This window comes from Hyla sarda, chromosome 4, assembly GCF_029499605.1.
Source record: "Hyla sarda isolate aHylSar1 chromosome 4, aHylSar1.hap1, whole genome shotgun sequence".
NCBI lineage: Eukaryota > Metazoa > Chordata > Amphibia > Anura > Hylidae > Hyla > Hyla sarda.
The window spans coordinates 96909199-96933019 of record NC_079192.1 but is presented as its reverse complement, the minus strand read 5'-3'; the positions used below and the strand labels follow the sequence as shown (position 1 = coordinate 96933019).

Here is a 23821-nt window from a genome sequence, read left to right as displayed (position 1 = left end):
AACTCCCTGCATAACCGGACAGCCAACGGCTGTCCAGGCATGCTGGGGGTTGTAGTTTTGCAACATCTGGAGGTCCGCAGGTTAGAGACCACTGGTATAGAGTACCAGCACCGACGGCCGCAACAAACAGGACGAGGAGGGCAGCGCATGCGGATGACATGCGAGTAGTACCCTGATGGGGACAGCGCTGGGCTAATAATTTTGGGGGTGGGGGGGGGGGGCCATGGCAGAACAGCGCTCGCGGGTCACATAGGATTAGTTCCCCGATGTGGGGACAGTGCAGCGCTGGGCTGATTCATTCATTCATTCCCGAGGGGGAAATGCCAAACCGGTATTGTGGTATGGGTTAAAATTCATATCGTGCAGCACAAAAATGGCAGTATTCGGTATGAACCAGTATACCGCCCAGCCCTATGAGAGGCAAGAGAAACACTGTGGCAAATACGTTTCGGACAGGCTAAACCATACTTGTAGTCTGAACAGGATGGATGTAGAGCCTAGTGGGACTTTGGTGCGATAGTCACAGTTTTGCCCAGATTTTATTAAATTGTGACAAAATACTGCAGATTTGTTGCAATGTCAGAAAATGTGACAAAACGGCAACATGTGAACACAGCCCTCAATTGAAAATAGTTTATTAACATATATAACACAGATCACTTGAGCACTTTATGCTGTAGTCCCAGCACAATACATCATCTTGGTAAAATAGAACACTTTATTACAAACATGGAATAATATTTTAACAGGTAATCTATACAATTAGCCATTAATCTCCAGCCTCATTGGAGTCATCAAGCCTTTCATTGAAGAGCTCACTCTGTGCTGTAGAACCTTCTTCTTCAGGACTAGTTGAAGGCTCTTGTGGCTGGCTGCTTCGCTCAACTGCTCTATCTACTTCCTCCAACAAATCTGCATCAAAATCAGGAATATCATCTGGATCTGTAGACTGGGACTGAGATGGTGTAGAATCCAATGCTGAAGCAATACAAAAAGAAAAGTAAACATTTGTTTCATCATGCACGTTTTTACAGAATCCCAACACATCGAGGTAGAATCCTAGATGCTTACAATGTCCTAATGCTGACTGATGACAGCATTGTAGTTATAGGGGGAGATCAAAATCTGACCAAAGGAAAAGTTGCTGAGTTGCCCATACCTGGCGAGTCAGTCAGACTGGAGTTTAGATATCAATTGAATTTATTCATACAAATGACGCGTGTTGACCATGGACTAAGGTCTTCATCAACTAACCCGATGGAGACCCTAGTACAGGGTTGAAAATTGTCGTTTGTATGAATAAAGTCAATTGATATCTACACTAAATGAATCACAACGTCTGGAAATAAATCAAGGATACCCAGGTCCCGCCTGATGTGCAAGTCCCTTGGTGACTGGTTCAGATTGGTCAAAGTTGCAGGAAAATCACCAATTGGGCTCAAGATATAGGTAAAGAGTCTGATTGATGCGCCAGACTACAGGGAAACTTTTTACTTCTCTGAACATTTACCGTACCGGACTTGATGACTCCCGAACCGAATCGGTTCTGTGGCCACTCATTGGACATACTCTCTCCACAAGCTACTGTAGGTGTTGTGTCCTCACCGCAACACCATTTGGTAAGGGCCACTGTTATTTTATCCTGCCTGCACATTTCTGACGGACTTCACTAGGGGCGCACCCAGGTCTCTTTTTCCTTTCTTTTTATACAGTTTTTAACAATGAAAGAAGCGATCCGTTTGGTTGCTATGGGCAACTCAGCAACTTTTCTACTTGACAGGTTTTGATAAATCTCCCTCAAAATGTTGTCCGTGGCAGCATTACGATTCTGAACAAGAAGCAACAGGTATGAAGAAGGGAAAGTATGAAAGTATATTACAAAGTTTTATTTTTTCTAAATAGTTTATTCACAGGTCTATTTAAAAGGAAACACCTTACCAAAAACAAATTTAACAGCAACTTTTTTTTTTTTTTTATGATTGACCTTCCATTGAGGGGAACCTATGCCCTATCCAGTGGGCAAGATATTCTTGATAAGCAGATTCACAGTTAGTATACAGTGGTACTGGAACATTTGTGAAACCTTCAGAACGTTCTATATTACTGCAATAATTATTAATGATTCATAAGGGTTAAAATACATAACACAAGAACAATGAATGTGACACAGACTAAATTGCACATTGATAGAGGGCCTACCATACAAATAGATCGAAATCACACAAGTGTCAAATTTATTTAAGGAAAATGATTCAATATCACATCAGTGAGTGTCAAAATGATGTGACCCTTTGCTTTCAGTATCTCTTACCCCCTTGTGCAGAACCCCCATTTTAACAGGGAAATGTAAGTTAAGAAAAATAAAATGTAAAATTAATGACTAAATGCCACATCATCCCCCCCCCCCCCCCCCCCCAACTTTGTTTTCTTCTGCACCTCAGTTTGGTCCTGTCCCCTCCAGTGCCACATCATTCCTTCCCTTTTATCAGTCCCTGTGCCACATTTCCCCCTCTCATTGCCAACCCCCCATGTCTCATCATCTCCCCCTGTCATAGACCACCACTAGCCATACAGACATTAAGCATTTAGTGCCTCCCCCCACCATCATTTCCTCGTCTCTTCATCCCCCACCCTGTCTCATCATGTCCCCCATCATTCCCCCCTCATAATTTCCCTGTGTCTCATCATGCCCCCATCATCATTTCCACATGTCTCATCATCCCCCCCATCTCATCATCCCCCACCCTGTCTCATCATGCCCCCCATCATCATTCCCCCTGTCCCTTCATCCCCCACCCTGTCTCATCATCCCTCCCCAACCTGTCTCATCATGTCCCCATCATTCCCCCCTGTCTCATCATCCCCCCATCATGTTCCTCCAACTTATGCTATTCTTCCCCTCCCTCATCATTCCCCCCTTTTCCCTGCTTTTCATAGTTTTTTTTATTTTCCTTACTTGTCTGCGCTTCGGCTGTCTTGCGGGCTGCGGTCAGTGAAGCAGATGAGTGACGTCTTCTCCCGGCTTCTCTGCGCGGCATCAGGGACGTCACTTTTCATTTCCTGTAACCGCAGCTAGTCAGAGTTCGGGCTTCGGCGCTTAACTGGCACTGACGTCAGCGCCACTTACGAATATTTAGCCCCCCCTCTCTCCAGTTAGGAGCGGCAAAGAGGGAGAACTGGAGGGAGGGGGGATGAATATTCATAAGTGGCGCTGACGTCAGTGCCAGTTAAGCGCCGAAGCCCTGCCCGTGCCAGTTACAGGAAGATTTCAACAGATAAAACTACAATTGCGGAAGAACGGCGGCATAGATCTGGACAAGGTAGGGCTCATTTTAATCAGCGTCTCCCGCACTATACACCAGTACCTGTGTATAGTGCGGGAGAAAACAAGTGACAGTTTTCCAGAGCGGGGAGGAGATGCCGCTGGTCATTGATTTAAAGTGGCCACGGCTGTGCTGCTAATACTTTAAATCAGTGACCAGAAGATTTATTGGCGTATAACACGCAGGCAGGCTTTTTGCCTTTAATTTAAGTTTTAAAAGTGCGTGTTATACGCCGATAAATACGATAAACCGTTCCACTTATTGTTGGTTAGTCTGCCACATTGGAGTAATCATCATAAGACCATTCTTCAGTACAAAACAGCTTCCACTCTTACGTTCATGGGTTTTCTCCCATAAACTAACTTCAGGGCCCTTCCACAACATTTCTATTGTTCAGGTAGGCCCCGTTTCGGAGATACTGTGCAAAGGGAATACATTTTACTTCATAATGGTCTATTCACACGTACAGTATTCTGTGCAGATTTGATGCGCAGGATTTTCTGCTGCAGATTTCAATGTTAACTGAACACAGCTTGAAATCCTGCGCATCAAATCTGCGCAGAATACTGTACGTGTGAATAGACCCTAAACAGCTCCTTTAACATGATCTCATGTTACAAAGGTCTTTAGTATCTTACAGGTTACCTAGTGTTCCTTTGTGACCTTGCGGACTATTATACTGTACATCTTGGTGTGATCATTGTTGGTTGAGCGCTCCTATGGAGGGTACGAATGATATTAAAATCTACTGTGCTTGTTCCATGATACACTTCTACAAACATATTGTGAAGATCAGACTTATGATATCTCACTCATTGTCAACACATTCATTGAAAACATCCAACTCTAATTTCACCTTCCTATTACCTACCAATCCTAAAGGTTCCCATACTTTGCCCCTCACAGATGTGATATTGGATCATTTTATTGAAAAATAAATAGATACATAAAAAATGACCAAGTCTCATATACTGGAAAATTTGCTATAGTTTTATGGCAAACATATGCAGTCCTCCGGTGCATCTCCTTCATACTTCCGGGTGTAACGAAACGTCACATGGCGCTCAGCCTATCACCGGCCGCCGCGATGTTCAGCCTCGGCCGGCGATAGGCTGAGCGCCATGTGACGCTTCGTTACACCCGGAAGTATGAAGAAGATGGACCGGAGGACCGATCAGCTGTAGTGACGCTCTGCGGGAACCCAGGGAGGTGAGTGACGGTTCATTTTCATTTATTTTGCAGCCCGGGCAGGACTGAGCAGGAATACTCTGCACTAGAGTACTCCTTTAAGGAAAAAAAAGGCACAGTGAAGAGTAGGGAGCACATTTCCTTACAGAATATAATGACCACAAAGGCCTACGTGTTATTTTTCGTTATGTAGGTCTTAGACTACTTTCACACTGAGTATTAATTCGTTATTAAACATCAGTTTTCGGTGAAATAACGGGTACTAACGGCTGAATAACGTCTGTCAAAATAATGGGCATATTCATCAGTTAAGACCCATTATAACATCTGTCATGTACGGCCGTTATAACACCTCTGCCTACAGACTCCCACAGCTGGGACTACTACTACTCCCATCATGGAACAGACTTGTTTCCATGATGGGAGTAGTAGTTCCTTGGCTGCAGGAGTCTGCCGGTGGCTGGGGAGGCTACATTAGCGTTTGTACTACAACCCCCATCATGGAACAGACTCTGTTCCATGATGGGGATTGTTGTACAGGGGCTGAGGGATTGATCGCACCAGGTTCCACTTTTGAGACCCAATGCGTTATTAAACAGGGGCGCGGGTGGCATGCTCCACTCCCCAGCCCGGCCATCTTATCTTCTAGCGCTCTCACAGCGCACAGCAGGGACATGCCATTCCATTCCCTGCTGCTCATCTCTGTATCTGACCTGTATCTGACCTGTCCCCCCTGTGCGCTGTTCTAGTGCTCCATTCCCCGCCGCGGGTAGCTGATCTGTACCCTCAATGCTGCCTCATTCATATATTCCCCACCACCGCCCAATATGTCCCATGCTGCCCTGCTCCAAGCGTAATCAGAGCACACAGCGGGGACAGGTCAGTCTATTCCCCACTGCTCATCTGTCAGGTTGTGCTTGGAGCAGGGCAGCAGCGGGGGCGAATGAACGGTCGGGCGGCGGCGGCGAACGAATTAAGCAGCGCATTGGGGGTACAGGTCAGGGGAAATGGAGCGCTATAAACAGAGCACAGGGGGGACAAGTCCCTCCATTCTCCGCTGCTCCTCTGTCAGATACGGAGATGAGCAGCAGGGAATGGAATGGCATGTCCCTGCTGTGACAGCACTAGAAGAGAAGATGGGAATGTGATTATACAGTAAGGAACACTGAAGTTTAAAAACCCCGCCGGGAGCCCTGAATGGCTCATCCGTTACGGGGAATTTAAAAATGAAAGTAAAATACATCGTACATAGCAGGGGAGTGGAGCATGCTGCCCGCTCCCGTTTAATAACTTCTAATCGCATCGGGTCTTAGAAGTGTGACCCGGTACGATCAATCCCTCAGCCCCTGTACTACACCGCCCATCATGGAACAGTCTGTTCCATGATGGGGATTGTAGTACAAACACTAATTTAGCCTCCCCAGCAGACTCCTGCAGCCGGGGAATTACTACTCCTATCATGGAAACAAGTCTGTTCCATGATGGGAGTAGTAGTAGTCCCTCAGCACTGCAGGAGTCTGCTGATGTCACCTCTTCGGAGCATGCTCAGAAGTAATAACGAATATTATAAACCAGGTGCAAACAGATGACAAAGGCTCATCCGTTTGCCATAGACTTCAATGTTAAAAATAATGGCCGTTAATTTACCTATTTCTTGTGATGGAAGAAAAATTAGTGCATGTGCCATTTTTTCTTCAGTCACAACTAACGTTCGTTATTCATGACGGGCTATAACAGGTTATAATGGATAATCAAAAAATCCCATAGACTTTAATGAGATTTTGTAACGGATGTTTAACATCCGTTTTAAGGCTTTTCTAACGGACGTTTATAACGGATCTTTTAACGGAACAACTCTATAGTGTGAAAGGGGCCTAAGTTACTGTAACCTCTCTATACTATTTCTTCCACAGGTCAGGCTCCATCCAAGTCTGACAGTAATATGTGATTCTATTTAACTGTGCATTGTTAACATCAACCATAGGGCCTGGTTCACACAGTTTATTTTGAATTTTATTTTATTTGTAAAAACGCGTCTGCAAAATAGAGGACTTATTGCATCTGCATATTTAACATAGTGTGTTCTATGTAAGTCTATGGGAAAGTGGTTTACTGTGCACAGAATAGCCGGTATTTATCATTGTAGGTGTAAGTGAAGCATTTTTCTACACCTTTTTTGTGTGCTGGTAATGTGTAGGAGCGCCAAATTTATTAAATGGTCGCAGAGCATTTGATAAATTTTGTGCAGGTCACATTTTCTAAAACTTCACTCTTCACATACAACAAAAAGCTACGGTAAGTCTGGGCTGGTGTAGTTTTAGAGATGTTTTGGTGGTTTTGTGCCTTTTCACAAAAAGGCACAGTTCATAAAACTTGAATTCAACTGGAGAAAAAACTGACATGGTCGCACAGCCAAAACATGCACCTTGATCTGATGCTTGTCAACAACATTTATACAACTAATAGGTCATTAGTGTACTTTATGATCATGAAGTGCAAGCCGCTAGCCACGGCCATCTGTAAGTAGCGGGTCCCTAGCATTAAATGGCGCAGCACTGAGCGGTGACCACCACACCCCAACACCAGTGCCCACAGAGGGAACAACCCAACTGGCAGAGCAGCCCCTATGCCACTCAAACCAGGGATAGAAAACACAATGGCCCTCATTTACTTAGAAAATCGGGTTGTAAGTCTATCTTGCTTTCTTACCCGACTGCTTTTTTCCCCTGGTATTTATTATTATGTCGCATCCTGTTTGTCGCACGTGGGTTTTGTAGGTTTTGGTTTCCAACTCCTCTGAGTTGTCGGGAAAAAATCCACAACAATTCAACAAATTCGGGTTGGAAACCTTTATAAATACGTGGGAAAGCTCAGAAATGTCGGGTTACGCCCTTTTTCGGGTTTGGGAGAATCCACATCGGGTCCGTCGGGAAAAAATGTTGCATCGTGTCGCAGACTGGCGCACGATGTCTGCGACATGTCGCAGACAAAGATGCGCCAGAAGAACCCGACAAAACAAGTCGGGTTTAGAATAGTAAATGAGGACCAATGTGAATTCAACAGACATGGTCGCACATCCACAACATGCACCTTGATCTAATGCTTCTCAGCAACATTTATACAACTAACAGGTCGTTTGTGTAAAACCCTTCCATATCATGTGTATTGCCAAAATCAGTGTATTGCAACTCAAAATAAGCAGAAATGTGTAAACCAAAAGGAGCAAAAAAAAGGTGCAAATAAACCTTGCTTGCGCCTTTTCTGGACACAAAAAACTGTCTAAAGACAATGATAAATGTCGGCCAATATGTAAAATTATTGATGCATTGTTACAGCCGCGTAGATAAGGGACAAGTGATGCCAGAAAAAAACAGTGTGAACCTAACCTTACGATTCAGTTTAATGACAGGTGTGTAAGAGTTGTACCTTGACTGTCGGCTTGGGCCTGCATTTTCTGCATTCTCTTCTCCATAGCCAAGCGCCTGTTCCTTTCAATCCTCTGAAGCGTCTCCTCACTAAGTTCAATTGCCTTCGTCTGAGAACAAGATGGAGGAGAAGACTCTGGGAGCGCAGAAAATTCTTCAGAGCCAAAGTCCAGACCATCCTCCTCCTTCTGAATAACAACTATAAAAAAACAGCAATTCAACATATTAAACAGACAGCTAGTGACTAGCAGACTAAGGACTTGTGCACATGGGGGAATATTCTGGTTCTCTACAATCTCCATGTTGTACAGAGCTCTAATGCAGCACCTATCGCAGTGCATGTGCTTGAACTGTGCAGTAAGCCAAAAACCAAGCCATAGCCATCACTTTTCTTTGCAGTTAACACCAAAAACCGGATACACCAAAAATGTGATGACTTTAGGGAATGATAGATGAAGCCAGAAGCCTAGGCAGGATGATTAAGTAATGCCTAGTGTGGGGCTTGAGGGTGCTGCTTAAAGGGGTTCTCCGGTGCTTAAACATCTTATCCCCTATGCAAAGGATAGGGGATAAGATGCCTGATCGCGGGAGTCCCACCGCTGGGGACCTTTGGATAGGGGATAAGATGTTTAAGCACCAGAGAACCCCTTTAAAGGGTTTTTCCAGTGAAAACAATCTTATCCCCTATCCCAGCAGTCAGACCCCCATCTTCTGAACAGGACCCCAGCTCTCATCGAGGAGCATGTGCCATTCATTTTTATGGGAGCACGAGAGATGCCTGGAGTGCTTACAGAGGGATATGGGGAGTCCAGAAACTTGGGCACAGACTTGGCAAATTCAATTTATTGAGGATAAATGTAAGCTTATGCACTTGGGCTGTAAAAACAAATATGTGCTAAATAATTAGACATTAGGTAAAACTTCTACCAAAAAGAATTTGGGGATTTTGGTGGACTGTAAGATCAACTTTAGTGATCAGTACCGGGCAGCTGCTGCCATGGCTAATAAAGTCATGGATGTATTAAGGGAGGATTAGAGACAAGGACATCGTTTTGCCTCTGTATAAAGCATTGGTCAGACCACATATGGAGTATTGTGTCCAATTATGAGAACCTGTATATAAAAAGGAGAGGAGAGACACAAGAATAATTGATTGTATGGGGGGGGATTACAGGACCAAGACCGGTTATCAAGCTTGGGATCATTTAGTTTAGAGAAAAGCCGTCTTGGGGGGGGGGGGGGGGGGGGTCTGATTACATTGTACAAATATATGAATGGACAGTACAGCAATCTTTTTAGTGATCTTTTTATACGTTGGCTGGTAACAATGACAAGGTTGCATCCTCTACGTCTAGAGGAAAGAAGGTTTCACCATCACCACAGACAGAGATTCTTTACTGTAAGAGCGGTAAGACTCTCTGCCATGTGATGTCTAACTCAAACAAGTCCAAAAAAGTTATGGATACTACATTTATAAGGATAGAATGTTGATCCCGAGATTTATTCTGATTACCACATTGGATTTGGGAAGGAACTTTTTCCCTCCGTCATGGGGAAACTGGCAACAGCCTCATGTTTTTTTTTGTCTTCCTCTGAATCAACACAGTAGAGTTTAAGGTTGAACTCTATGGACTCTTGTCTTTTATTCAACCTATGTTAATAAATGAATAGCAGGCGCTCTTCACAGAGCTGGGGTCCCCTTCAGGAGATTGAAGGAGGGTACCAGTGGTCAGACCCCCCGCCATAAGCTACTTATCCTCTATCCAGTTTCGCATGGATTGTTCCTTAATGTTACTAAACAAAACTGTCATTCTAGTTTAGTCATTTTAGTTAGTGAAGATAATACTAAATTAAGGGCAAAACTCAAGTGTATGGAGCCATCGCACAGGAAGCCTCACATCTTTTTAGGTCCTGTCGGCAGGAACCATTTTCTTCTATGTGGCAGTCTGGAGTCACATTAAACTACTTATTAATGTAACCTTGGGGTATCTGCCACATACAGTTCAAGGCTTGACCAATCTCTGCTAAATATGATGCAGAAAGAATAAGCATCATAGTTGTGATTTATAAACTGAACATGGAAAATACCTTCTTCACCCATAAAATCTTCATGCACAATAGGCAGATCCATTCGTATTCTTTTTAAGCAAGTCTAGAGAGGGAAAAAAGTGGTGTTTTATACAGTTTAAGAAAAGAGCCAAATACTATGTTAAAACACCTACTGCTGCCATTACTCACTTGCACTTCTTTCTTATTCCCTAGAGTTTCCAGTCGACCAAGAAAGTCTTCAAACTGCAGCTTAGGAAAAAGTCTGTGCGCCCAATTCTCCATCTGCCTGATGAGAACCTTCAAATCCTCGGCCTGTAGGGAAAAAAAATGATGTCAGGAAGAAAAATTGTGTTTTAATTTATTTTAACTGAAGACCCATTAATCCCAACTACCAAACAATTAAAAGTAAAAGCAAAGTAATCACCTCCTCCAATCTACTCACTGTGCAGAACTTTCTGGTCTGGGTCTCTACACAAAGTCAAAATATATGAGCACAGACAAGAACTGGCCCCATGGACTTTTCAGTCAAAATATAGTCACTTTTGTGAGCCTGAACTGTAAACATATCTTCAGGACAATCCCTTTAAATGGGTACTCCGCCCGTAAACATGTTATAAACTACATGACTAAATATAGCTTCAAATCTTGCACAGGCTACTGTACCTGTCAATAGACCCTTAAAGGGATACTCTGCCCCTAAACATCCAAAGGATAGATGATAGCATGTATGATCGCTGGGACCCCCGCAAACTTTGGTCCGGCGCTGCAGCGTTACCAAAACAGAAGCCTGTGTTGGTAAGGGGGATACCGACACGTACAGTAGCCTGCGCAAGATTTGAAGCTATATTTAGTCAATAAGTGTACATTGAAATCTGCAGCAGAAAATCCTGTGCATCATATTTGCGCAGAATACTGTACATGTGAATACACCATAAGGGTACGTTCACACGTACAGGATCTGCTGCATATTTTGTGCAGCTGATTTTTCTAGCCATTGAAGTTAATGGGTAGGAAAATCAGCTGCACAAAATATGCAGCAGACCCGGTACGTGTGAATGTACCCTAAGGGTGTATTCACACAAACATGATCTGCTTAATATTTGATGCTGCAGATTTCATTGTAAACTTAAGTGATTAAACACAGCATCATATCTGCAGCATTAAATACGCAGCAGATCCTTTACATGTGAAAACACCCTAAGGGAATGTTCAGACGAGTGAATCCCCCACCGAAGGACCCCTACAGGGTGCCTTTAGATGTGCCTGCTCAGATCGGCACTACGCCGCTACGAGCAGACTCACTGCTGCGATGTGCGAGTCGCCACGCATGCGCCGTGTACTCGCACATATCGTGGCCGCTCCCCCTGCTCCCTGAGCTAGGCCGCGATGGCAGCTGTGATGCGAGTATACTGCGCATGCCTGCGGTGACTCGCAACGTATTGCCTCTCCGAGCAGGCACATCTAAAAGCACAGGCACATCTAAAAGCACCCTGTAGCGGTCCTTCGGTGGCGGATCCGCAGCGTAAAATACGCTGTGGATCTGCTCGTCTGAGCGTACCCTAAGGGTCTTTTCATGTGTATTAGTATCCTGCACATATCTGATACACGGGATTTAAAGCTGAAGATTTCAATGTAGACGAATTGACTGACCACAGATTCAAATCCTGCGCATCAAATATGCGCAGGATATTGTATGTGTGAATAGACCCTAAGGGTATGTTCACACGTTCAGGATCTGCTGCATATTTTGTGCAGCTGATTTTGCTACTCATTAACTTCAATGGGTAGCAAAATCAGCTGCAAAAATACCCAGCAGATCCTGTATGTGTGAATGTACCCCAAATAAATGTACCCTACATTACAAAAAAAAACTTTCTGTGGGCATCACTATTAATCCATCCAGCATGCCTTTCTGGTAGCTGTAAATACCAAAAGGTGAAAGGAAAAAAAAATCCCTGGAAACAGAGATAGGAGGCAATTTCTCAAGAGACAGACAAATTAAATAAAAATGCAGATCACAATCCTGTAAGCTAAGGAGCATCCCCAAAAAAGAACTATATAGAAATGATATAAGAAACTTTTTATATAGTCCAAAGCTTTAATGAACAGATTTTGCCATGTTATCGTAGCCCACATGCTGGGAGTCATTTCTGAACCATAGACACACAGGCTTTTTCAAAACACAAAAAAAAAAAATTCTTCTTTAAACGCCACTTTTGTAGTTTGATAGTTAACACAGAAATCTTTCACATCTTTCGTTGACTGCAGGGAGCAAAGTCACCATACCACAGCTTACCTCATGCCCCTTGCCTTTGAATTTTGTGCCATCAAACAGATTCCTTAAGGCAGGTAAACCACGTTGTGAAGTCAGCCTAGACAGACACATTAGAAGATTAGAAGTATTTCTAAAGCCGCCTTAACCCTTCACAATCAGAGACATATATGTTGCCGTGCTTTCTAGGTTACTATTTAGTGTACCCATGCCACTATGGCGAGAGGATGGTGTAATAAAGCCATATAAACCCCAAATCCTGATAGGATTGGGGGGAAAGGCCAACCCTGGCATTTTAAGTCCAGGCATCTTCATGGCATCGAAGGCATTTGAAAAGTATAGGGTGCTGATGGGTTGCCATGACAACTAACAAAATTCCTGAAGTCTGGCATTGTTTTGTCAAATTTTAAAGAAACTAAAGGCACATCAAAAGGATTAAAGCAGGCAATTCTATTAACTACAAAAATAGCCTATGAGTCCCATCCATTACAAATGTGTTCATATTGTTATCAAATTTATTGGAACAACATTAGAAAAAATGCAGCTGCCCAAAGCAATGTCTAGCCTCCGGAGAAGGCGCTCTCTTGTCGCTCTATGCAAAAGAAAAACATGATCTGATTAGTTCCTATGGCCAATGGTTCAACTCTGCACAGGTTTCGATAAATCTCGCCCAATGTTTATGATTCCATACTGTGAATGACATGTAAAATAATTGGAGATTTTTGATCACATCAGATCCCAGAAAGAGAGGGAGAGGAATAGGAAATGATCAAAAATACATAAGTGGTTTTAATAAAAACTACAGATCACAGTGCAAAAAATGAGAACTCATACAGCCTCATGTACCCAAAAATAAGGCTGTTATAGGGGGGGTCAGAATACGGTTATTTTAACCCCTTTACTCAATAGCCTGTTTTGACCTTAATGACCAAGGCAAATTTTCAAAATCTGACATGCGTTCACTTATTTGGTAATAACTTTGGAACGCTTTCACTTATGAAAGCGATTCGGAGACCGTTTGATATTTTCTGCTCGTACGACAAATAGCCATGCTGCAGCAAATTAATGATTAGTTCACATTAATTTGCTGCAAGATTAGTTCACATTAATTAGTTCACAATATGTCTACTTTATGTTCCTATTATTTGATAAACATTGTTTTACTTTTTTTTAGACTGTTAGAGGGTTTATAAGTTTAGTAGCAATTTTCCAGATTTTCAAGAAATCTGATTTTTCAGGGACCAGTTCAGTTCTGAAGTGGAATTGAGGGGCCTGTATGTTCGATACCCCCATTTTTTTCTGTAACACAGTAGGTGTTGACAAAGAAATAAAACTCAACATTTATTCCCCGAATTCTGACGTACTTAGAAATATCCCATATGTGGCCTTTGTGTGCTACGTGTCTCTCACACAGACATCAGACAATAAGGCGTGCTGTGTGGATTCTGGGGATCCTTTTAGTTTAGGATATTTTGTTGGCATCATAAAATTACAGGGGAGACAAGTTAATGCTTTCATTGGTACCATTCTGCGGTACATGTGACACTCTGATCATTTTTTATTTTATTTTCTCTGAGGTGGTATACATTAAAAAAAATTATCTATTCTGCACTTGTTTTTTTGTTCACATTTTTTTTCACCAAGCGGTATAAATGACATGTTAACGTTACACTGCAGGTTGATAAGATTACGGCGATACCAAATTTATATACTTTATTTTAAAAATATTTTAGTTCATTTATGGCACTAAATTATTATTATTATTTTTTTTTTAAATCATGTAAGTCGCCGCATTCTTTGAGCTGTAACTTTTTTTTATTTTTTCACTGATGCAATTGTGTGAGGACTCTTTTTGCAGGGCATGTTAATGTATTTGGGGGGACTATTTTTGAGGGAGTATTATACACAATTATTTTTAAATCTATTTTTCACTTACCTTTCTCATTTTTGTCAAGCTTTTTTTTTTTTTTTTTTTTTTTACTATAATTCAATGGAGTACACATCTGTACTCCATTGAATTATGCCTATGTCTGTCAATACTGACAGGCATAGGATAGATCAGTCCCTACCTCATGTTGCCATGACAACGGAGGCCAATGTAAGGCCCCCGGTTGCCATGGCAACCATCGACGCTCTGCTTTCACTTTGCAGAGCGCCGATCAGTGACAGAAAGAGCTCACTCCCTCTGTTACCCTAATAGACGCTGCGGTCTCAGTTACCGCAGCATTTACAGGGTAAACCCAGGATCAGAGCGCAGCTCCGATCCTGAGTGCCCGAAGGTGGCCTCCACCGATGGGCCCCCCTCCCTCACCACTGACTGCTTCACACAGTGAAGCGAAAGAGGAGAGGGGGAAGGAGGAGATCCGCACCAGATCCCTGCTATTGGTCCATCTGTACTGACGGACCATTAGCAGCAATCGCCGGCCAGGGACCGCTGCGATTGGTCGCTGGCCGGCTTCAGGGAGGCTCGGCTGTGCTGTGACAGTTTATTCTCATCAGGCACATGTACATGGTGATACGGGAAGTCATCCCTAATCATCACGTACATGTACCTGATTTTGCGGGCAGGGGTTAAACACTTAATTTCTTTAAAAAGTTTGACACTTAAAATAGTACAATAATAGAAGACTATGTAAATATTGGTATTGTTATAATTGTATTGACCCACAGAAGAAAGAGAACATGTCATTCTAATGTAAAGTTCACTCTATAAAAAAGAACTGTAGGTCACAGACACATACAAAGTACATGTACATGATCACGATGAGATACTGCGCAACATAAGTTTTTTTTTTTTTAGTGATCTGACAGGTACGCTTAAAAAAAAATAAAAGAATCTATACATTCCGTACATACCGCTGAGCATCTAGCTTAGGCTGTGGTCTCTTTACGGCCCGCCTGACAGGCTTTGGTGCTTCTTCTGGTTGTGTCTGCCCCATGTTTTTAGTCCAGTCATCTAGGAGAAAATGAGGATTGGGAAAGCTACAAGATTAGGCAGAAAGAGGCCAAGCAAGTTATAAGATCTTCTAAAGTGCAGGCAGAAGAAAAAATAGCTCAGTCTGTGAAAAAAACGGGATAAGACATTCTTCAGATATATAAATGAAAAAAGGAAATTAAAACAAAGGAATAACTAAATTAAAAACAAAGGAAGGAAGATATGTAGAAGAGAATAACGGGCTAGCCGACTGTCTTAATACTTCTGTTCAGTTTTTACAGAAGAAAAAGGAAAAAGGAGATTTTTTAACACTTAGCGTAAAATATCTCTCTCGAAGGATCCATTGGGGGACACAGACCGTGGGTGTATGCTGCTGTCTCTAGGAGGTGACACTATGGCAAAAAGAAAGTCAGCTCCTCCCAGCAGGATATACCCGCCTCCAGGCCCTGAGGTAATCAGTTTAAGTACTAGAGCAATAGGAGAGGACCGACATGTCAAGGAAAAAACACTAACCGTCCGAGAACAGAAGAAAATATATAACTGAACACACCCTCGGACAGAGAACCAAAGAGAAACCCAAAAGGGGCGGGAGCTGTGTCCCCCAATGGATCCTTCGAGAAAGAGATTTTACGGTAAGTGTTAAAAAATCTCCTTTTCTCTATCGGCTCCATTGGGGGACACAGACCGTGGGACGTACCAAAGCCGTCCCTTGGGTGGGCAGATAGTCAGGCAGACGGCTGTTCCACTGCCGCCTGCAGCAGTTTACGGCCCAGACTAGCATCAGCCAATGCGAAGGTATGAACCCGGTAGAACCTCGAGAAAGTGTGCAAAGACTACCAAGTAGCCGCCTTGCAATCTGCGAGGCCGAGGCTTTGTTCTGGAGAGCCCAGGATGCCCCAACAGAAGCGGGTAGAATGAGCCACAACCCTGAAGGGAGGAATCCTCCCCCTACAGCGATAGGCTTCAAAAATGGCAGACCGGATCCACCGAGAAGTGGTGGCCTTGGAAGCAGGCTGTCCCTTACGATGCCCTTCCATAAGGACGAAAAAGGAATTGCACTGACGAAACGAAGAGGAGATAGAGAGAGGTAATACCTAACAGCCCGAACCACATCCAATTTGTCGGGTAAATGCTCCTTAGGATGAGAAGGAGTGGGACAAAAGGACGGAAGAACAATGTCCTCATTGAGATGTAAGGCCGAAACAACCTTAGACAAAAAGGAAGGATCAGGTCAAAAGACAACCTTGTCCTGGTGAATCACCAGAAATGGAGAACTTCAGAAGAGAGCTGCCAATTCAGACACCCTCCGAATGGAGGTGATAGCAACAAGAAACGCCACTTTCCAAGAAAAGAGACGCAGGGACACCTTCCCTAAGGGGTTCAAAAGGTTCACCTTGGAGGACACCCAGAACCAGATTCAAGTCCCAAGGGGGAGAAGGTGACCGATAAGGAGGGGCAGCATGCACCACTCCTTGAAGGAAGGTCCGGACATGAGAATTAGAAGCCAGAGGATGCTGGAAAGGAAAAAAAGTCCGAAACCTGACCCTTAAGGGAACTGAAAGACAACCCCAGTCCCAAACCCGACTGCAAGAAGACGGGGAACAGAAAAGGTAAAAGGAGACAAAACCTGAGCTTCACACCAACGAAAATAAGACTGCCAGGTACGGGGGTACATTTTCGCCGAGGAAAGCTGGCAAGCCCTGAACATGGTGCGAATGACTTGGGAAGAGAACCACGGACTCAACCGCCACGCCGTCAAATGCAGCAACTGTAAAATGGGGTGGCAAAGAGGATCCTGAGTGGAAGGCGCAGTGGAGTGTCGTCCAGGAGCCTGATCACATCCTACGGGGCCAAACTGGAGCTACCAGTATGGCAGGAATGTCCTCCGCTTTGGGCTTCCTCAGAACCCTGGGAAGGAACGGAATGGGAGGGAACAGATAGGGCAGAGCAAACCCTGCCCAAGGAATCACTAGGGCGTACACGGCTAGAGCCAGGGGGTCCCGGAACAATGACAAAATGGAAGAATCTTCCGATTGTGCCGACGCGAAGAGGTCCACGTCTGGAATGCCCCAGAGGTCGCAGATCTGCGCGAAGATCTCTGGATGCAGGGACCACTCTCCGGGGTTTACTGAGAAACCGGCTAAGGAAATTCGCTTCCCAGAAGAGCACACCTGGAATGTGAATCGCCAACGACTGGATACGGACAGGGCGGAACTGACGCGGACTGGACTCTGACAGGGCGGAACTGAAGCAGGGACTCCCAAAGAAGAAGAAAGAAGAATCGCCCTCATTCCCAAGATGTTTATCCGAAGAAGGGCTTCCCGGGGAGACCAGAGGCCTTGAACCGTCCAGATCCTGAACACACCGCTCCAGCCCGACAGACTGCCATCTGTTGTCACCACCTGCCAGTGGAGGGGAAGAAATGATTGCCCCTGAAGAAGAAGGGGGGAGCGGAGCCACCAGAGCAGAGACTGACAGATTCGACAAGGGAGAGTAATCTTGCGATCGAGAGACAGAGGAGATCTGTCCCATCGAGAGAGGATCGCCAGTTGAAGGGGATGGTAACGAAACTGGGCAAAGGGTACGGCTTCCATGGCCGCTACCATCCGACCCAAGACTTCCATGTAATTGCGGATGGAAACTGGGGCCTGGGCCTGAAGAGAGCGGACTCCTGACAGGAGCGTCAGACGTTTGTCCGTCGGAAGGCAAGTCCCGGCAGAGGCCGAGTTGAATTGAAGTTCCAAGAAAAATCAGAGACTGGGCGGAAGAGAGAACAGACTTGTCTCGGTTTACCATCCACCCGAAATGATTCAGGATCTAGAGAGTGAGATCCACATTCTCCAGAGTCTGGACTCTGGTGGGAACCTAGATGAGAAGGTCGTCCAGGAAAGGGATCACTGAGACTCCTCTTGACTGACTGCAACAGGGCTATTACTGGCGCAAGGATCTTGTAAAGACTCGAGGAGCCGAGGCCAGATCAAAAGGGAGGGCTATGAATTGAAAATGCCCCTCCGGAACCGCAAAGCGGAGGTACCGCTGATGGCTGGGAAATATTGAAACATGGAGGTAGGCATCCTTGATGACCAACGAAGAAAGAAACTCCCCTTGTTCCATGGATGAATCGCTTTCCTTGGGGACCACAAAAAAATTGGAATAAAAAAACCCTGAAAATATTCCCCTGGAGAAACGGGGACAATGATTCCCTGGGCAGGGACTGAAGGGCCTCCCGAAACTGCTTCGCCAGAGAAGGAGATCGGGAAGCTCGGTACTTCCTGAATGTGTGTGGTCCAGCAGTCTCGAAAAAGTAAGAGATGACCTCTCACCCGAGAAAAACCTGCGGGTGGTGGCTTCACTCCATGCGGAAGTGGGATTGCGGTTACCCGATTTGGCTGCAAAACTGCCGAAACGGTAGGTGTCCGACTTCTAAAACGGACGCGCCCGGAACGAGGGAGACCTCTTGTCCCGCGAAGGCGCCTGTCCAGACCCCTTATTGGGGCCAAAGGTCCGAAAGGACCGAAAGGAAGAGGACCTCCCCTGGGAAGAAAAGCGAGTTTTATTTTGAGGCAACAAGTAACTCTTACCCCCCCGTCGCCTCAGAGATAATCTCGTCAAGGCGCCCGTCAAAAGGACTGGTACCAGTAAAAGGAAACTCCGTAAGAGACCTTTAGGAGGCGGCATCCGCATCCCGCGCCCTAAGTCACATGGAGCGGCGGAGGGCCGCTAGGAGACCCACAGCAAGGCAGCACAACGGACTGACTGCATGGTAGCTGAGTACAGAAAGCCCCCAGCTTTAGAGCATTGGAGAACCAAAGCAAAAAAGATCCTCTGGGGGGGGGAATCCCACCTGACAGTTTTGAGCACCACACCAAAAGGGCCTTGGAGCCCCATGCAGAGACGAAGGTGGGAAACAGAGAAGAGCCTGCTGCTTCAGAGGCAAACCTCGCTAAGGACTCCACCTACTTGTCTGTTAAGTCCTTGAAGGCAGCTGCTGCTAGCGGCAGTGTAGTAGCCTAGAGAGGCGGGAAATTTGTGGATCCACCGAGAGAGGGGAAACCACCTTAGAGGCAAGGTCCTTGGCGAATGGGTAACGCACTTGAACCCTCTTCATTCCCGAGAACCTCTTGTCCGGATGTTTCCATGCATATTCCAGAAGGATGTGAAATTCAGCGTGAGAGCTGAACCCTTGAGGTGCTGGTTGAACACGATGAAAAGATACTTCAGGAGTCACGTCCGAAGATCCTGGGTCCTCTAAGTGAAAAGTGTCTCTTATGGCCGCAACCAATGAGTTCACTGTTTCAACTGTATCTGAGCGGTCCGAGTCAGATGCCGATTCGGAAGCCTCATCCGCCAGTTCACCAGGAGAATGTAAACGAGTGGAGGCAGCCCAGGAGGGGGGCAACCCTGACCGGGTACGCGGCTCTGGCGAGGCAGAGCGGCGATTCCGGGAACGTCCTCTGGAGGAGCGACGTCTGATCAGATGACATGGGGGGACACCCACGTCTACCTGATGACTCAATGTAAGAGTCAGAAAAAGCACCCCTAGTACTCCTGTGAGAGCGTGAGGCTTGTGGAAAAGAGGAGCGGGACCCACTAGAGGGCCGGTGCAGGGCAGACCTCCACCATGTCACAGGAGGCCTCAGCCACCGAAAGGGAGACTTGAGTCAAGTCAGCCATACACTGGGATAGGAAGAACTTGAGGGGCGGCCGAATCCACCGGAAACATCCGGGGAAGCTAGGGGGTCTGGGGGAGCAGTGAAGCAAGCAGAGCCAGTGGGCTCAGCAGAACCAGGCATTTTTGAAATAATAGGTCATACAGACAAAATAGAAGACTAGCAGTCTAGTTGTCCGTTTAGAGGGAGCAACAGATTTGTGTCCCCTGTGACAGTAATTCAGCGTGAGAGCTGAAAGATTTTAACCCCAACACTGTAAAACTCTGTCCCTGCTGAGAGGAGACACCGCTCTATGCAGACAGAGAGGAGCTAGCCAATAGCCTGAGAGGGGCGTTCCTGGAGCAGGGGCACTGTCTTTGATTGGCCCCTGCCACCTAAATCGCGCGCACAGCGCTGATTGGAGGGCGATTCGCGCCTCCAGTAAGCTCCGGCGGCCCTGTGGGCGGAGCTATAGCGCCCCGGCCGCCGGGAAGAAACACAGTAATGGCGCCTGCTCCTTGCCCTGAGCGCATATGTTAGCCGTATATGCGCCCACGGGGAAGTGAGCGGGCGATACACATATCCGCCGGCAGCAGTCTGCTGCCGAAAGTGAAAACAAGTCGGCGCTACATGCGCCCGAAAGTACAAGCACTGCGGCTGTCAGCCGCATAATAAGCGCCACGGCTGTAAGCCGCATAGTAGAACACACTCACACACACACACACATGTGCATAATAAAGTAACCCATACATTCTGCCATTGCTCCCCCTTTTTTTGAATAAAAGAATAGAGCCCCTAACACAGGCCAGCCCTTTGGACCCTGAAAAGTGGGCCACAAAATGAGGGTCTCCAGATGTTGCAAGTCCATGCCCCCTAAGATGCCACTGCTACCCCAGAATAAAAGTCCAGCCCCTGTATAAGCCAGCCCCATAACCTGAAAAGGTGGGCCAAAAACAGGGGGTCTCCAGAGGTTGCAAGTCCGCACCTAAGGAGAAAGGGGGAAAGTACTTACCTCAGTCAGAAGAACTCACCTAATGGAGTCTTCAGTGAAGTCTTCAGTCAGCTTTTTGTCCCTGCATCACGCCTAGCTGCTACGCGCGAGCAGAGAAATAGGGGGACCCGGACCCATGAGGTACCAACTCAGGCGCTGACCGTTGGCGAGAGGGGGTGAACAGCGCATATACGCAATGTCTGTGCCCTCTTAATCGCAATGGGGAAACAGGGAACCGGAATCCCTGAGTCCCCACCTGAAAACATGAAAGAAAAAGGAAAGAAAAAACTAACACGTCCCTATACTAGGAAAACAAAAAATCAGAAGACCTGGTCATGAATATGCCAGACCATGTCCACCTCCTTCAGACACTAAGCTTAAACTGTTTACCTCAGGGCCTGGAGGCGGGTATATCCTGCTGGAAGGAGCCGACTTTCTTGTTGCCATAGTGTCACCTCCTAGAGACAGCAGCATACACCCACGGTCTGTGTCCCCCAATGGAGCCGATAGAGAAAGACCCTCCATTAGGGAGGAAGACTAATGAATCATTTGATGCATGTGTCTTTACAGAGGAAGAGGTTTTACTTGTTGCGTTTTAAACTGAAGACAAATAAGTCACAGGGGCCTGATGGGATACACTCAAAATTATTAAGAGAGCTTAGTGGTGAACTAGCAAAACCATTAACTGATTTTTGTAACCAATCACTAGTAACATGAGTCGTCCCGGAAGATTGCAAATTAGCAAATGTCGTGCCCATTCACAAGAAAGGCAGTAGGGAGGAATCAAGCAACTATAGGCCTGTAAGTCTGACATCAATAGTGGGGAAAATAATTGGAAACCCTACTAAAGGATAGGATTGTGGAACATCTAAAATCCCATGGATTGCAAGATGAAAAACAACATGGGTTTACTTCAGGGAGATCATGACAAACAAATCTTATTGATTTTTTTGATTGGGTGACTAAAATAATAGATGGCAGAGGGGCAGTAGACATCGCATATCTAGATTTTAGTAAGGCTTTTGACACTGTCCCACATAGAAGACTTATCAATAAACTACAGTCATTGAGCTTGGACTCCCATATTGTTGAGTGGATTAGGCAGTGGCTGAGTGACAGACAACAAAGGGTTGTAGTCAATGGAGTATATTCAGAGCAAGGTCTTGTTACCAGTTACCTCAGGGATCTGTACTGGGACCAATTTTGTTTATCTTCATTAGTGATATTGCAAAAGGCAAAAGGTCTCGATGGTGAGGTATGTCTTTTTGCTCATGACACAAAGATATTAACAGGGTTGATGCTCCTGGAGGGATACGCCTAATGGAAAAGGATTTAGGCAAACTACACTGCTCAAAAAAATAAAGGGAACACTAAGAAAACACTTCCTAGATCTGAATTAATGAACTTATCATATAAAATACTTTTGTCTTTACATAATTGAATGTGCTGACAACAAAATCACACAAAAATTATCAATGGAAATCAAATTTATCAACCCATGGAGGTCTGGATATGGAGTCACACTCCTTAAAACAAGTAAAAATGAGCCTCAGTAGTGTGTGGCCTCCACGTACCTAACTAAAGCATCTGCCAACTCCTGGACAGTCTTGTGGTGAAATGTGGCGTTGGAGGATGGAGTGAGACCAGATGTCCCGTATGTGCTCAATCAGATTCAGGTCCGGGGAACGCGCGGGCCAGTCTATAGCATCAATGCCTTCCTCTTGCAGGAACTGCTGACACACTCCAGCCACATGAGGTCTAGCATTGTCGAGAATTAGGAGGAAACCAGGGACAACTGCACCAGCATATGGTCTCACAAGGGGTCTGAGGATCTCATCTCGGTACCTAATGGCAGTCAGGCTACCTCTAGCAAGCACATGGAGGGCTGTGCAGCCCAGTAAAGAGGATGCCCCCTCACACCATTACTGACCCACTGCCAAACCGGTCATGCTGGAGGATGTTGCAGGCAGCAGAACGTTCTCCACAGCGTCTTCAGACTCACGTGCTCAGTGTGAACCTGCTTTCATCTTTGAAGAGCATCGGGCGCCAGTGGCGAATTTGCCAATCTTGGTGGTCTCTGGCAAATGCCAAACATCCTGTACGGTGTTGGGCTGTAAGCATAACCTCCACCTGTGGACGTCGGGCCCTCATACCAACCTCATGGAGTCTGGACACATGCACATTTGTTGCCTGCTGGAAGTAATTTTGCAGGGCTCTTGCAATGCTCCTCCTTGCACAAAGGCAGAGGTAGCGGTCCAGCTGCTGGGTTATTGCCCTCCGCCACATCTCCTGATATACTGGCTTGTCTCCTGGTAGCGCCTCCATGCTCTGGACACTACGCTGACAGACACAGCAAACCTTCTTGCCACAGCTCGCATTAATTTGCCATCCAGGATGAGCTGCACTACCTGAGTCACTTGTGTTGGTTGTAGACTCCGTCTCATGCTATCACTAGAGTGAAAGAACCGTCAGCATTCAAAAGTTACCAAAACATCAGCCAGGAAGCATAGGAACTGAACTGGTCTGTAGTCACAACCTGTAGAACCACTCCTTTATTGGGGGGGGGGGGGGGGGGGTCTTGCTAATTGCCACCTGCTGTCTGTTCCAATTGCACAACAGCATGTGAAATTGATTGTCAGTGTTGACTTGGAGTTATATATCAGACAGGAGGCTCATATCTTATGCATTATTCTTTCTTTAATAATGCCCATAGCAGAATTTTCAGTAATCAATTCAATAAAAAGAAAAAACTACAACTCCCAGCAGTCCCAGGGCCACAGCGGCCACTCCCAGCCTTTAGCCACTATATATGGGACTGCCCAGTATGGATCCTTCTCTTTCTTTCTGCTCATGGCAGAGATTACACAGCTAAGTACTACTATATTATATGTATATGTATATTATCTTAGATATAGTATATAGGAGTTTTATTCTTGGCCTGGTAGAGACTCTAAACCTCTACCGGCTGCATATTTATCTCTGTTTTTCC

The 23821-nt window shown here is 45.5% G+C and overlaps 1 protein-coding gene and 1 non-coding gene across 3 annotated transcripts in view; both read right to left on the bottom strand.

Annotated features, from left to right (window-relative positions):
• Positions 1 to 350: 350 nt before the first annotated feature.
• TIPIN (TIMELESS interacting protein) overlaps positions 351 to 23821 on the bottom strand; it is a 34929-nt gene continuing 11458 nt past the window's right edge. The window contains exons 3-8 of one of the 2 annotated variants that reach the window (XM_056571678.1): positions 15114 to 15213; positions 12282 to 12357; positions 10175 to 10297; positions 10025 to 10088; positions 7938 to 8135; positions 351 to 978 (exon numbers count right to left, since the gene is read on the bottom strand). In XM_056571678.1, coding sequence (XP_056427653.1) covers positions 770 to 978; positions 7938 to 8135; positions 10025 to 10088; positions 10175 to 10297; positions 12282 to 12357; positions 15114 to 15213 — 770 coding nt within the window. In that variant the 3' untranslated portion in view covers positions 351 to 769. The remainder of the gene's footprint in view (positions 979 to 7937; positions 8136 to 10024; positions 10089 to 10174; positions 10298 to 12281; positions 12358 to 15113; positions 15214 to 23821) is intronic. The other variant, XM_056571677.1, reaches the window with a different exon arrangement.
• LOC130268165 (small Cajal body-specific RNA 14) lies at positions 9803 to 9932 on the bottom strand. Its single transcript, XR_008843521.1, has one exon. It is a non-coding gene; the product is annotated as a small Cajal body-specific RNA 14 (non-coding RNA).